Raw genomic sequence first — 14,300 nt, 5'->3', positions numbered from 1 at the left:
TTTATAAATAGACTTTGATGATTAATACAACATTTTCAACAATGTAATAAACGGAATATCAACATAAATAAAAATGTAGAAATAATCAGCATTTGAGTTAACTAAGGAATAATCATTACAAATGTCTGTATGTATTAGTTCATACCAACATAATCTAACATATCTTATTGGTTAAAATTACATAATCAGCTAGAACATGTAGATCCGGTATTTTTCTACATGAAATGCTAATATTTGTGCAAAGAAAATGATTGGTGGCTTGTATACTTTTTTAATGATGGTCACAGAACATCATTACCACTCGTCATCAAGAAGATACATTTTCGCTTTTTCCTGAATTACCTTGAAGTAAAGTGATCAAAAGCTGAAATTATACAACAAAAAATGTACACTTGTTTGCCACAATAAGTCACATTAAGTTTAAAGTGATCACAAATGGTTTTTGCACAATTAACCGCTTAATTCTCACCAGCACGTATTCGGGCCAATGTGGGTTTATTTGCATTCATTCAATTCTTTATGGTGAAATCTGGACACAAGATATACTGCTTTTAAAGTGTTAAAACTCACAGTTCTATCTTTATAAACAATTTTACTATGCCAGTGTTAGCAACAAGCCTGGTGGTCCTCATCTTCTATGCATTTTGAAAATCCACAGTTGACATGAATCACTGTAAAGTTGGTGTTTTATCACGGTAAGGATCCAGCGAACAAAATCCACAGTAATTTTTTAGTCCAAACAATGTGTTAACTTGAAGAAGCATTGATAGAATGTCCATTGTTTACTTAGCAATTCACCTAAGGAATTGTCATTGTTGTCCATTGCATTGTTATAAACACACCGAAAGTATTGTGTACATATGAATGTTATTATCACCAGTTTGGATAGACTCTCTAAAACTACAAGTTCACTTACCAGCTTCTCTGATGAGTATTGGCCAAACAGTCCCTCGTATAGCCAATGGGACCTACTGTATGCCAGCAACAACTCAACCGCGGTGGTATAAGTTCTGCCCAGTGTATTTCTCACCATTTGCTCGCATGTAAAATTCTGAATCTCGCCTAGCACCTCTGCTTTCTTTGCTGATTGGATTTTGTGTTTAACTGTTCGCTCGTTCTCAACCTCAACTCTCGTTTTACCCTCTGCTAACTGTTCCAGTTAGTCTGTTCTCAGTTGGTCTACAAATCCTTCCATCGGGACACAAGTTAGTTTTTTGCTTTGTTATTTTTCCTTTATTATTTTTGAAGGTACTCTGGGTGGAGATTTAACACTCCATCAGGGGTACGCTATTCAGACTTTTGGTTTCAGACTATTGGCTAACTATTCAAAGTTGAGCATTAAAAGCCACCCTGGGCCCAGTACCCTTCAAAGACTGTCCAGTTTTCAGTCAGATTTGGATAGGCAGGAAGGGACGTTTCCCTTACCCATTCCCCACTCATTTCCCTTATCATTCACCTTGTTACGGTCTGACCCTAGACCAGGTTGTAACAGTGGCATGTGAACTTGTGGGACATGTTTGACATGTTGATGGGGGTGGAGTATTTGATGAAAACTTCAATCGATGGACCTCAATCAATGGATTAGTAAACTAGTCAGGTAATGCAGTTATTTTCTACAATCTTCCAGACCTGCTGCTGCCTGAGGTGGCAAGGGGAGAGCATGGAGAGGGAGGGAGAGAGAAAGGTGGGGGGGGGAGAGGAAGGGGAAGGGTGACAGCTAATTTCCACAAATGTCTTCAACTGACATGTAGTGTAAAAAATATAGTAATTTACACCTCTAAACATCTGTGATTTCATTTGGTTATCAAATGTCCGTTTGGAGTTTCCAAATGGCCTTCTGTGAAACCCGCATGGCTGCAAAAAAAACTGCAGAATTCTCATTTTTGGAGGTATTGTCATTCAGTTTGAACCAGGATTTCTCCAGTGCTTTGCCTTTGGCTCTATTTTGTTTCTAAACCCACCAGACACATCCATGATATCAGTAAAATTTAGGGTAATTCTGACTCTTGGAAAACAAACTCCGAAGCGTTTTTTTTTTTCCCCAAGCTTTTTGCAGAGACTAGGATTATGCCTGTAGTCAAAAGGGGTTCAAGATTAGTAACCATTTTATGGTGGGTATGTCATTTTCAGGTCTGTGTTTAAAAATTGGGGCAATACAGACGTTAAACAAACATTCACATAGTCAGACATTTATGGGTGAGACGGTTGTAATACAGGTGCGGTATTGTAACAACAACAAAAAAAAAAACAATTGCATAAATTATTAATATCTGCAATATTTACAGGATAAAGCTAGAATTTCCTAAATATAATTATTTAGTTCTAATTAGTAATAATCATAATCTAAGTTTGGAATTTCTAAATGCAATTTTTTATGTCATTTATGTAAATGTTTTATATAATTTACATTACATTTTATTCAGCAGACATTTTTATCCAAAGAAACTTAATGTCATTTCCTGTATGATAACTATTTCACCTGAAGTTCCCCCCTGGGAAAGGTTCTATTCAATTCTACTGTATTCCCATACAGTGCAATGTGAGGCCATTTTCATTCAGGGGTGGTTTACAATTAATTCTACACTATTCTGGTGCCATTTACTGTACCTTTCTATTGCTGAATTGCTAATCACATGAACAGTGAAAGGTTACACATTTCACATGTTGTCATTTGCTGTTGTCGCAGAGCTTGCAGACATGGCACCTTTCAATAGGAATTCATATTACTGATTGAATAGTTGGTTAGATAATCACAATCTTTGCTGAAATCTTAAACATAAAATTTAAAAGACTGACAGACTAAGGTGTTTTCAAATAATTCAGGCATGTAGAAAGTTGCAGAAGGGCACAGAAGGAAAGAATAACTCAAATCCTGATCTTAGAGTATCGTTTTTATTAGAATAATCTTCCACAAATTATCACAATCCTGCACAATTCTGTAAAAGATTCTAAAGATCTGGAAAATCTAAGACATTTTAAATGCATAAATGCTAAAAATGTTTAGCATTTATGCTAAAGCAGTGAGCTTTGACACTAAACAATAGAATAGAACGTCTTTAGTAAGAGCTCTCTTTTCTCGACAGGAAGCCAGACAATGATGACCTCCTGTTGTGGATTATTTGCTTTACTGTCATGATATTCCACAGATTTGTTTGCTTCTGTACAAATCCATTTTAAGGCACAATACAGATGGCTAAAGATCATACAGTTGAGGCCAAAAAGTTTCATACACCTAGGTTAAAGACATTCAAATTCAATTTTTCACAACTCCACACATTTCATGTTACCATACATTTCCTGTTTTAAGTCAATTAAGGTACCTACTTTATTTCCATAAGAGGTCATTTCAAAATAATAAGAGACAGATTTATTTCAGCTTTTATGTACTATATCAGATTTTCAGTGGGTCAAAAGTTTACATACACTTCGTTAGTATTTGGTGGCATTGCCTTTAGGTTGCTTAACTTTAATCAAATGCTTTGGGTAGCCTTCAACAAGCTTCTCACAATACTTTGCTGTAATTTTTGCCCATTCCTCCTGACAGAACTGGTGTAACTCAGTCAGGTTTGTGGGCCTCCTTGCTCGGACAGGCCTTTTCATGTCAGTCCGCAAATTTTCTGAAGGATTCAGGTCAGGGCTTTGTGATGGCCACTCCAATACTTTCACTTTGTTGTCTTTAAGCCATTTTATTACATTTTGTCCTGCTGGAAGTCCCAGTTGAGGCCAAGTTTTAACTTTCTAGCTGATGTCTTGAGGTGTTGCTTCAGCATTTCTAGATAATTCTCCTTCCTCATGATGCTATCTATTTTCTGAAGTGCACCAGTCCCTTTTTCAGCAAAACATCCCTACAACATGATGCTGCCACCCGCATGCTTCACAGTTGAGATGATGTTCTTCAGATGAAACGCTCACCCTTTTTCCTCCGTACATAGCGCTTATCATTACGCCCAAACAGTTCAATTTTTGTTTCATCTAACTAGAGAACACTAGCCCAAAAGGCTAGGTCTTCATCCTGGTGATCACCTGGAAACTTCATTCTGGTTTTTTTTAAATACAATTTTATGAACTGTTTGGCCATAATGATCAGTGCTATGTATGGAGGAAAAGGGGTGAATCCAAAGAACACCACTGAAACATGTTCACTTGCTCTCATTTTACATTAGTCTGACATTTTGGGCATTAGTCATTTTGGAAACGATTTGGCATGATATGAACATTGTGCCACTGATATTTGGTTCTTAATGTCCCATGCCAGTGTTCTTCATTCTTGGTCCTGGAGTGCCACAGGCTAGCGTCTGCTGGTTTTTGTTTTCATCTTAATATCAGCAACAATTTTAGATCCAAGAAACAAAGTGTGGTGTGGTGAGTTAACTGTGTAATCAGCTGCTTCAATTGATCAATTGAATTGCCAAATAACAACAAAAACTAGCAGGCTCTGCAGCTCCCCAGGACCAGGAATGAAGATCATTGTCCAGCACAGCCCCAAAATCTCATAATCCCATAAAGTTTTCATGTTGCATTACTTTGGATGATATCACCTTGGTTTCACACTGTTACTTTTCAATGATAAGCCATTTTGGCCTCTTTATAATGAAAAGACTGTACCTCCATGGTAATTTGACAGTTTTACAGGTGCTGCAAGGAAAATAATGTTTCTTAGCAAAACTCAAGCTTACCTGATCCATCAGGAATTGATCTCACAAAGGTGGGCAGCATCTTTACAGTTGCCGTAGGATTGGTGTCACGGCCCAGTCCATTCTCTAGTTCCCTCCTGAAGCGGGACATGATATCCAAGAGGGTTTCATCCGAGAATCTCATGGAGTACAGGTACTTATCAATCTGAAAGTCATCACAGAGATAGCTGGCTGAAAATGGCTGTTATCATTACAATACTGGGACATGTCTTCAGAAAATATTCTAGTCTGGTTTTAGAAAGGCTGACTCTAGGAAAATATAATCGGGGCTATATTTTTGGCTCCTGTTATTTTTGCACTTTTTGCACTCTACAGAGGAGAGTAGCAACAGACTCTGAAAATATCTGACTATTTGTGTTACATATTTGTATGTGGGGGAAGATGGATACATAGGTAGCTGTGCATATGTGTACATCTGTGTGTGTATGAATGCATAATGTGCATGTAGGTATAAGTGCCACTTAAAATGCGACTCCAGCCTACATATTTCTGAATCCATTCTACATATTTGTGAAACCCCATTCACAGATTTGTGAACCCATTTACATATTTGTGAAACTGTTTACATATTTTGTGAAGCCATTTACATATTTTTGAAACCCCATTTACAGATTTGTCACTTTTACTACAAAAATACCTGCATAGTCACTGCAGTGTTCCATCAGTGAACTGTATAAGACTAAGGACAGATGTGACTGCAGGCGAAGCTATCGCTGTTACCCCTCGCAGCACTTTTGACACAAGCAACGTTGGAAGGTTTGATCTAAATGCAGTGAAAGCATATAGCCTTTCCAAAAGATATAATGTGCACGCCTGGCATTGCTACACTCGGTTAACCCCAACGAAATTACAGCCTCTGGTTTCCAGAAGTGTAAAACTAGGTGAGACATTCTTCACGGTCAAGAGAAATTTGAACATGGCCTAAATGAGAAAAAACTCCAACACAGGGGAAGGATAGCCTAGTATTAAACGTTTTTTCTCCTATATTCATGATGTGCTAATATTTAGTAAATGTTACAGGATGTTAACATAATGCACAATGTGCAAAAAACCTTGGTAAACCTACAAAGTAATGCCAGGTATGTCCTTATTTTTTCCTCCAATTGCAATGCTTCAGACCCAGCAACTCCCTGGCACTTTAATTTAGTTTAATATTAATTAATTTTATCAGTTAAATATATTTAACTGTTCTAAAATATTCCTTGACACAAGTTTTTAACATTGTTAAAAATGCTCTGGATGCAGTTGTGGAGTCTCAATTATAACGTGGCTTATAATTAATGTGGAGATTACGCAGCTTATTTCATGCAATAAATGTGTATTGAATGATCCTTTCCTTTGATCATGTTTGTCTTGATCAAGTCTTGAATATACAGAGCAAACAGAAATTTGAAAGCACATATAAATTGCAGACTGCCTGCTGCACCATCCAATCACGTCAATATATCACCCTGCGTGCTGCGTCTGTTTAAGAGCTTTTCAATGCGTTCCACCAGCCCTGAAAAAAATTATAGGGTAAACACTGATAATTTAAAAAATACACTTTCAGTTGTAGTGCATTTTGGATAAAATGTCATAAACATAAATGTTTAACTTTGTTGCATTACTTTAAAGTTGTGTTATTAAAATTGTGTTTATTAGAATGGAAGATTGTTTTTCATAAAACTCATGGAAGCAGAAACACAAAAGATCAGTATCGGCCGACGTTCCCCCCAAATAATCGTAATCAGTCAGAAATTTTCATATTGGTGCATCCCTTATATATATATCCCCTTCTTCTGAGAGGAAACAGACCTCACATTATGTATAACAAAGACTTTATGTTTATGTTTGTCTTGGGCTAACTATGTTCACATTAATTATAACTGTCACTGCTTATAAGTGTGCATGTGTTTGTTATACATGGCATGCATGTGCATGGATCGGGACTGTATGTGTGACTGTGTTTGTAGATGTCTGTGTACATGTACAGGGTAATGGAAGGGATGGGGGATATAGAATATTTTGTGTACTTTTATATTGGTGCTGGCTGCTATACACCTTTTTTCTTAAATGAAAAGATGCTTAAGAAAAGAAAAGATTCCAGTCACAGCATTATCATCAATATTATTTCAGAATTCAAGACAAACACATCCATGCATGTACATACACAGGTAATAATGTATAATGTACAAATTCATAATCCATTAGTTACATTACATTACAGGCATTTAGCAGACGCTCTTATCCAGAGCGACTTACACAACTTTTACATAGCATTTTTACATTGTATCCATTTATATAGCTGGATATATACTGAAGCAATTTCGGTTAAGTACCTTGCTCAAGGGTACAACGGCAGTGTCCTACCCGGGAATCGAACCTACGACCTTTCGGTTACAAGCCCAGTTCCTTACCCACTGTGCTACACTCCGTTACAATCAAGGGACATCATCACTGACATGCCAATGGGGAGACTAATAATATTAAAATCCTTTAGTTTACAGTATATTTCCATGCATAAGAAAGGCAAGCTTTTAAATGTTCACTTTTCCATTATGGCTGTGCTCACTGTGATGAAGTGATCAGGGAGAAGGACATGTATAAAATGTGATGACTGTTGTATCCTTTAGTAAGATCCAACATCTTACTTTATTCAGTAAATATCCAGCTGTGTAAAAATGTAAACATGCCATATCCCAGATAAGCACAACATCTTGCAAATGTATGTAAATGTAATAATGTTGGGTGGCCTGTTATAAGAACAGTGACAACTTGAGAAAGCTTTGTTTTAAAACATAAAGAAATTCACATAGTAAAGGTGATTCACATCTCACCAAGGACAGATAAACGGTGTAGGTGTGGCCACCATATTGTAAACTATGACACTATAGCATACACTAGCACTACTACAGCATATGAATGCCATTGTGAGGACTGATAGCAGGCCCAACATCTGCCTGCAGGACCCAAGTCAGCTGCTAAACTGATCAGGGCCCATTAGACAAATACTCTATGTCTCAAGTTTGAAAATATTTGGAATATCTTGTTGAATTTTTATTAGTTATGATGCTCCTGGAAATTTACCATCCTGTAGATTGTCACTCCAACTCTAACAAAGTGCAATTCATTCAACAGCTAGAGATCTTGTTCAGCTACTAATTAGTAGAGGCAGGTGTGCCAAATTAAGGTTGAAATGAAAACCAACAGGACGGTAGATCTCCAGGAACAGGGTTGGTTACCACTGCAGTAGCCCATGCTGATAAACAACAATCCTCATGCATTGTAATTTCATTCTTTTGCAAAGATCAGTGTTTCCTCATTGATTTTCCATCTAGCTATGGGCTCAAGTTCCAACATTAAAACCGCATATAAAAGCCATAGTTGCCAGAATGAACAGAGTGATGAGACCATAATCTACTCACAGTGTGACACACCAGTCAAAAATTTATTTCAGCACACAGGCAGTGAAACAATTTAAACTGTTGGTTAAAAATGATTGCATTCAAGGTGCTGCATTTTGGCCATTGTCATTCAAACTGAAGAAAGTTCAGGCATTTAAGAAGATCTAAAGTTAATGTTTGGAACAAAGACATTTTTTCTTAATTTTGGCTCTGTATGCCACAATTTGCATGTGGTTATAGTGCAAATTCTCAGCTTTTATTTCAGGGCATTATAATGTTTGGGGAAAATGGCATCACAGGTGTTTCTGATTAGTCAGGTGTATTCAACTGCTTTCTTAGTGAAGGTACAAAAGGACTTTCAGTATCTAGTTTTGATTCTAGCCTTCTGATTGCCTTTGGAGACCATTACTGACATTTGTCAACATGAGGACCAGAGTTGTGCCAATGAAAGTCAAGGAAGCCATGTTGAGGCCTGAGAAATGAGAAAAAAGGCCAGGCCTGGATGTGTCAGTACCTACTCTCCACAGAAGACTTCAGAAACAGAACTAGAGGCTGCACTACAAGATGCAAACCACTAGTTCGCCACAAAAACCGGAATGGCTACAGTTTGCTAAGAAGCACCTAAAAGAGCCTGCAAAGAAAAAAGGTCTGACAAGAGCAAAATGCGGAGGCAAAAAGGAACTTCCCAATATTTATTTATTTATTTTTGGCATGTATGGCTGCCACAGATACTGGCTCACTTGTATTCATTGATGATGTAACTGCTGATTCTACAGCAAGACACTGATCCCAAACAAACTGCTAAAGCAACAAAAAAAATTTTCAAAGGTAAAAACTGGAAAATTACTGACTGGCCAAGTCATTCGCCTGATCTGAATCCAAATGAGTATGTGTTTCATTTGCTTAAGTGAAAACTTTAGGCAATTAGCCCCCAAAACAAGCAGGGGCTGAAGACGGCTGCAGAACAGGCCTGGCAGAGAATCAACAGAGAAGAAACTCAGCACCTGGTGATATGGGTCTTTAAGGTGTCATTGCATACAAATTATATAACAGTACTAAACATTACTTTCATTTACTTAATATTAATGTCTCAAACATTAAAATGCCCTGAAATTGGGTTATAGAAAGTGCTGTAATTTCTACATGATGAAACTAAAGTGGATAACAGTACCCTTGAATAAAGGCTGATAATGAGCACTTTTTAACCACATGTGGAGCCAAATCAAGAAAAAATATGTCTTTGTCCCAAACATTATGGAGCTCACTGAATATGTATCCATCCATTGGGCGAGAGGCAGGAATACTCCCTAGACAAGTCGCCAATCCATCTTTCACTCACACATAGGGGCAATTTAGGCTCTCCAATTACCCCGACCTGCATGTCTTTGGACTGTGGGAGAAAGCCAGAGTACTCAGAGAAAATCCACACGGTCACAGGGAGAACATGCAACTCCACACATAAAGGCCCATTCTAACCAAGTGAGTCAGCAGTGCTACCCATTGCACCACCATGGATATAATATATATATATACATATATACATGATGTGAACAATTAGTCATCATGCCGATAGAGTGCAAATCAGAGGGAAGATCTCCGCTCCACCCCTGCTACCCTTACTTTTTAAATGTCAGTCTCTGTCCAGTGCTGATCATTTCGTTCTGTTGCGTAAAATATTATGAATTCTCTTCCAATACATTAGGTACAAGGATGGACACAGTCAGTAATTAACAATATTTACAGTTTTTCCCTGTAGAGTATATTGATGATCTGGAATTCCATGATAATTCTCAAGAGTTAAAGTAATAATCTCGAAGATTTTCATTAAAATAAATGTCTTTTAAGTCACTATCTATCGCCGCATTGGGTAACACAATGGTGATTGAGCCTATTTTTATATTAATTTATGCTATTATTATTATCATAATTCATGATTTAAAAACTTGGTGTCTGTGGCGACATTCCCGGGAAAAAATCACAAGCGGCGCACAGTTAGTGACGCATTTTTCATCACCCATCAGTGGTAGGTCCGCCAGAGAGGGTAGGCGGAACTAACGCAACAGGCTCGCTCTTCAACTCACTTGTGTGTGAGCAGCGTACTGTTTTTTCCGGTGTCTGCATGCGTTACAATAACAGAGAAAGGGGGGGTTGGGGAAGTTATGGAACCCTAAAAAGTTCTTGTGTAACATGAGAGATCATATTATTTGTTGATGTAGATTATGTATTACATTTAATGACAATGTAACTTTACTAAATTACATAGCTATTTGCACAGCTAACGCTAGCTACCGGACCATGTCAAGAAAGACAACATTAGTTTAGACAACGTTGTGCACGGTATCCATCTCTCATATCCGGTAACGTTGCGTTAGCTAGCTAGCTAATGTAATTTACACAATCTAATGTCGGCTAACAATTAGAAAAAAACGCTAGCTAACGCTACCGACCAGTACCGACCTCGCAAACCGTCTCTCGAATGCAATGCTACCTTGTTGCAACGTTGCAGTGTAGCCAACTTAAGGCCAGTTCAAGATCAATGATTCGCAACGAGACTGGGTGCAACTTGCAAAATTCTAAGACATCTGATTGTAAACGTTCTAAAACTGCACTTGGCGATTTGACAAGGATGGTCTTTTAAAACCTCAGGGCAGGCAACGGCTCTGCTACTAGCCAGTTCACACCACTGCAATTTTCTCTGCAACATTCTAAAACCGTTTCGCCTCGTTGCAAATCATTGATCTGAACTGGCCTTAACGTTACCGTTATTTACATTGCCATCGAGTTCATCAATATATTATAATGATCGGAATAAAGCTGGGGTATGTGGAGCAGAGCCGGGTCTGATTTCTGAAGACGTCATGCAGGAGAAAACTAAATAAAAGAATACGGCAGTATGGATTAGCATTGTTATTATTTTATTACGCTTCCTCATATGTTCCTTCAGCCTTTATGCCCTTTCTGATGAAATCTCCTTTGTTTTTGTTTTATTCTTCTTGTTCTGATTGCTAATTTAACACCCAGCTCAGCTTTATTCTCGAACGGTTTAGCTAACAAAACCAGAAACACCAGGGGTAACATTTTGCAAGGCAGTTGTTTCAAAAATACCACACAACAATCATTCACGAAAAAGACTGCTTATTGTGCACGAGATACATAATTGCACGAGCCACAGCAAATCCCGCAAATTTTTCTCTGCAGTGTAAAGATGTTCATACCGGGCAAAAGGTGGATAAAGAACGTTTGCAGAAATTGATCATCACTAATTCTACCCCAGGTTTGCTACGGCATTTTAACCCGGCTCGGCAGTGTAAAGACATCTTGAGTTAGCCTAATGTTAGACAACGAATGAGTATGTACATAACGTTACTTTTATAACAACCGTTTTTTATTCAGTAAATAGTAAGTGTTATAGTTGGCGTGCCAACTGACTGATGTCACACAGGCGACACTGGTTGGATCCGGTTGGATCTATGGGAAGTGAGGTCCAAAAACACACCTGCAATTACCGCTTCTCGCCATTGGCACCGCCATAGAGAACAAAACTGAAATCTTTGAGATTGTCACTTTAAGAAAAATATACTGTATCACTGGAAGATACAGTATTTTCATTAAAAGAGAGGCAACTGTTCTCTAGTATTTAGTTTATATGCCTGCCATCTAAAAAAGCGGACACTACAGTTGCCCTAAGGAATCTGTATATTTTAATTGTAACATTAGAGCCTAACTGATAAAGCAGTGTACATTAGCTGTTTTGCTATCTAGTTTTGAAAGGAGGCTGTAGTTACCTAACTGAGAGTGGCTATCTACCCAATTTATTTCAGATCAGATCATTGGATTTGTAGGGGAAGGTGATATTCTGTTCCCTTTTGTGCCCTGATAGCTAGCTTTTTACTGTATGTTGGCTTGCATGTAGGATAATTAAAAATATAGCTAGTTACTTCAGTGTTTGGTACTATACTACTGCCCTGTGATGTAAGCTAGATCTTAAGGCATATGCACAGTAAAATTTCCAGTGTTAATTCAACTCTATGAGTACATATGAGTCCAACAGGGACCATAATGTACTCTGTCAGTGTTGATTTTACATGGAACATTTCACTGTGTGCAAAGTGAGTTGGTATAATAGATGCTCACAAGTTTCCCCTTTTGACAGATCTCTAGTAAATTTCATCACAGCAGGGAATTATGTCCACAAAAGAATGTGTTCTGATACACTTTGATTGTGGAACTTAACTTTTGAATGCAGAACAATTCAGGACTTCCATAATGTACATACACCAAGTTTATTCACTTGATAGATATCTATATCATTTTCATGACTGATTTTACATGAGCTCTGTGCTCTGGCGAATGTGAACATAGTTCAAATCTGTATTCAGTACAGTGTGTCACTAGAACACTATCCAAGGAATAAACCATCCTTCTAGATACTTCAATTAATACTTACTGAAGAACAGTATGTCCCCGCTGCTGACCACAGACATTTTCCCCAATCACCTGTAAAGCCTGACGTCATCGTGCCACAATATGATAAAAACCATGCTGTGAATTTCTTTGCTTGAGTTTAAATGCTGGTTTTCCATGCTAATGCTGATTAATATTTCACATTCAAACAACAAAAATAAAATAAGAAATGCTGCAAGAATATAGCAATTACGTATGAAACACTGCTATGTTTGATGCTTAATTACTAACTGGATACATTTATCCGGTTTACTCCATTGTAGGATCTTATGAGCAGAGCAGTGAGTAGCAATGATGAAGGAAGGATTTTCTTTTGAAAAGATCACCACTCCTTCCCTCATCAGCAACAATCAAAAAACAGTTCAACAGACCCCTGTTCATTTTTTAAATCACATTTTTCTGTGACTAAGACAGATGCTTGCCATTTATGATGCTACGACCATTAACGCTAAATGTGTTTTTAGTCAGGGAGGCAGTGCGCTCTAAAAAGTGCGCATTATCTTCTCTCCATAGCGGCTGATCAGGGTGGGTATGTCTTGGTGAGAGTGAGAGATTTAGGGGGGGGGGGGGGGGTTAAGGACATTTACATGCACAAAAATCCTGTTCAGCTGGCAAGCAATGATGCTCACGACTCAAACCAACCAGAGAATAAATACCCTGCTTGTTAAATACTAAATACATCCCACTCGCTGACACGGAAAGAAAAACATTCTGCAGGCAACTGTTTCGACCTCTAAGTACTGATCTCAAGGACATCAGGCTGACAACACAGGATCAGAGAATAAATCTTCTGCTACAATTAGCGCTGATCAAACCCCTGCATACCGGCTACTTGTGCATCCAGTGGAGAATGTCAATGAGCCAAACCCCAGAAGCCAGAAGTACCTGTTGTCGCATGGCCCTCAACTACAAAATGGCCCCTGTTTCCGGATGAAGACAGCGCTTGTTCCAACACTGTCGACAGAGTGAGTGACTTACCTTTTTGACCTGATCATCCTTCAGCTCAGTGAAGTAATAGGCCAAGAGCTGAGCTGCTATCATTCTGGAATCTGGAACAGAGAGCAAGAAAAAGAAAGAAATCCACTCGGCGTCAACCTCCCGGCCTTAAATCCTTTCTCACTGGTGGGTAAAACTGGCCCTCGGCCCAGTCTCACCTATTGCTTTTAAATATAGAAATTAAAAATGGAACAGACATTCATGGGCTTCACGCAGAACACACTGTGACTCACACGCTCGCTGTCTAAGCCAGCCTAGCAAGCTAGCACTCAGGAGATGCAGCAGCAGGCTGGGATGGTGACTACATAAGGCCCTGCCTACCACCTGCTTTCTGATTGGCCCAGACGCCAGAGCAGGGATCTAGGGGGGGCAGCTAACAGGCTGCATTCCAAGTCCTTCTCCAGAGCTGTGCAGGGAAAGAAGAGAGGGGGAGGGGATGGGGCTACTGTAGATTCCCTGCCTTTATGACGCTGGAGAGGCAGCTGGCACGTCCAGCACGTCCCTGTGGTCTCCCGGAGGGGCGTGCGGGAGATCAGGTGGTAAGACATCCCCTCTCTCACAATCATCACTCCCCTCATGCTCCTGTGCTCTTTAAAACATTGAAGGGCATGGAATCAGATGGCCACTTAAATACTTCCAAAGCAGCTCTCTGTGAGGCAGTACACCATTCGACTGCATGTATGATTATACAGGGACCTCGGTCTATTTTGAGAGAAGCACAAGCCGAGGTCACTCCCTGCTGAGCTTCATGGGAAAGGAACAA

General features: G+C 38.8%; 1 protein-coding gene across 1 annotated transcript in view; it reads right to left on the bottom strand.

The window, feature by feature from the left end:
* Window positions 1-13,851, bottom strand: part of LOC135247717 (hexokinase-1) — a 72,585-nt gene extending 58,734 nt beyond the window's left edge. Inside the window, exons 1-3 of the mRNA XM_064321493.1 lie at window positions 13,771-13,851; window positions 13,520-13,590; window positions 4,677-4,839 (exon numbers count right to left, since the gene is read on the bottom strand). Of these exons, the coding sequence (XP_064177563.1) occupies window positions 4,677-4,839; window positions 13,520-13,582 (226 nt within the window). The 5' untranslated portion in view covers window positions 13,583-13,590; window positions 13,771-13,851. The remainder of the gene's footprint in view (window positions 1-4,676; window positions 4,840-13,519; window positions 13,591-13,770) is intronic.
* Window positions 13,852-14,300: the final 449 nt, after the last annotated feature.

The sequence above is a fragment of the Anguilla rostrata genome, chromosome 2 (genome assembly GCF_018555375.3).
Source record: "Anguilla rostrata isolate EN2019 chromosome 2, ASM1855537v3, whole genome shotgun sequence".
Lineage (NCBI taxonomy): Eukaryota > Metazoa > Chordata > Actinopteri > Anguilliformes > Anguillidae > Anguilla > Anguilla rostrata.
This window is presented reverse-complemented; position numbering and strand designations above follow the sequence as displayed.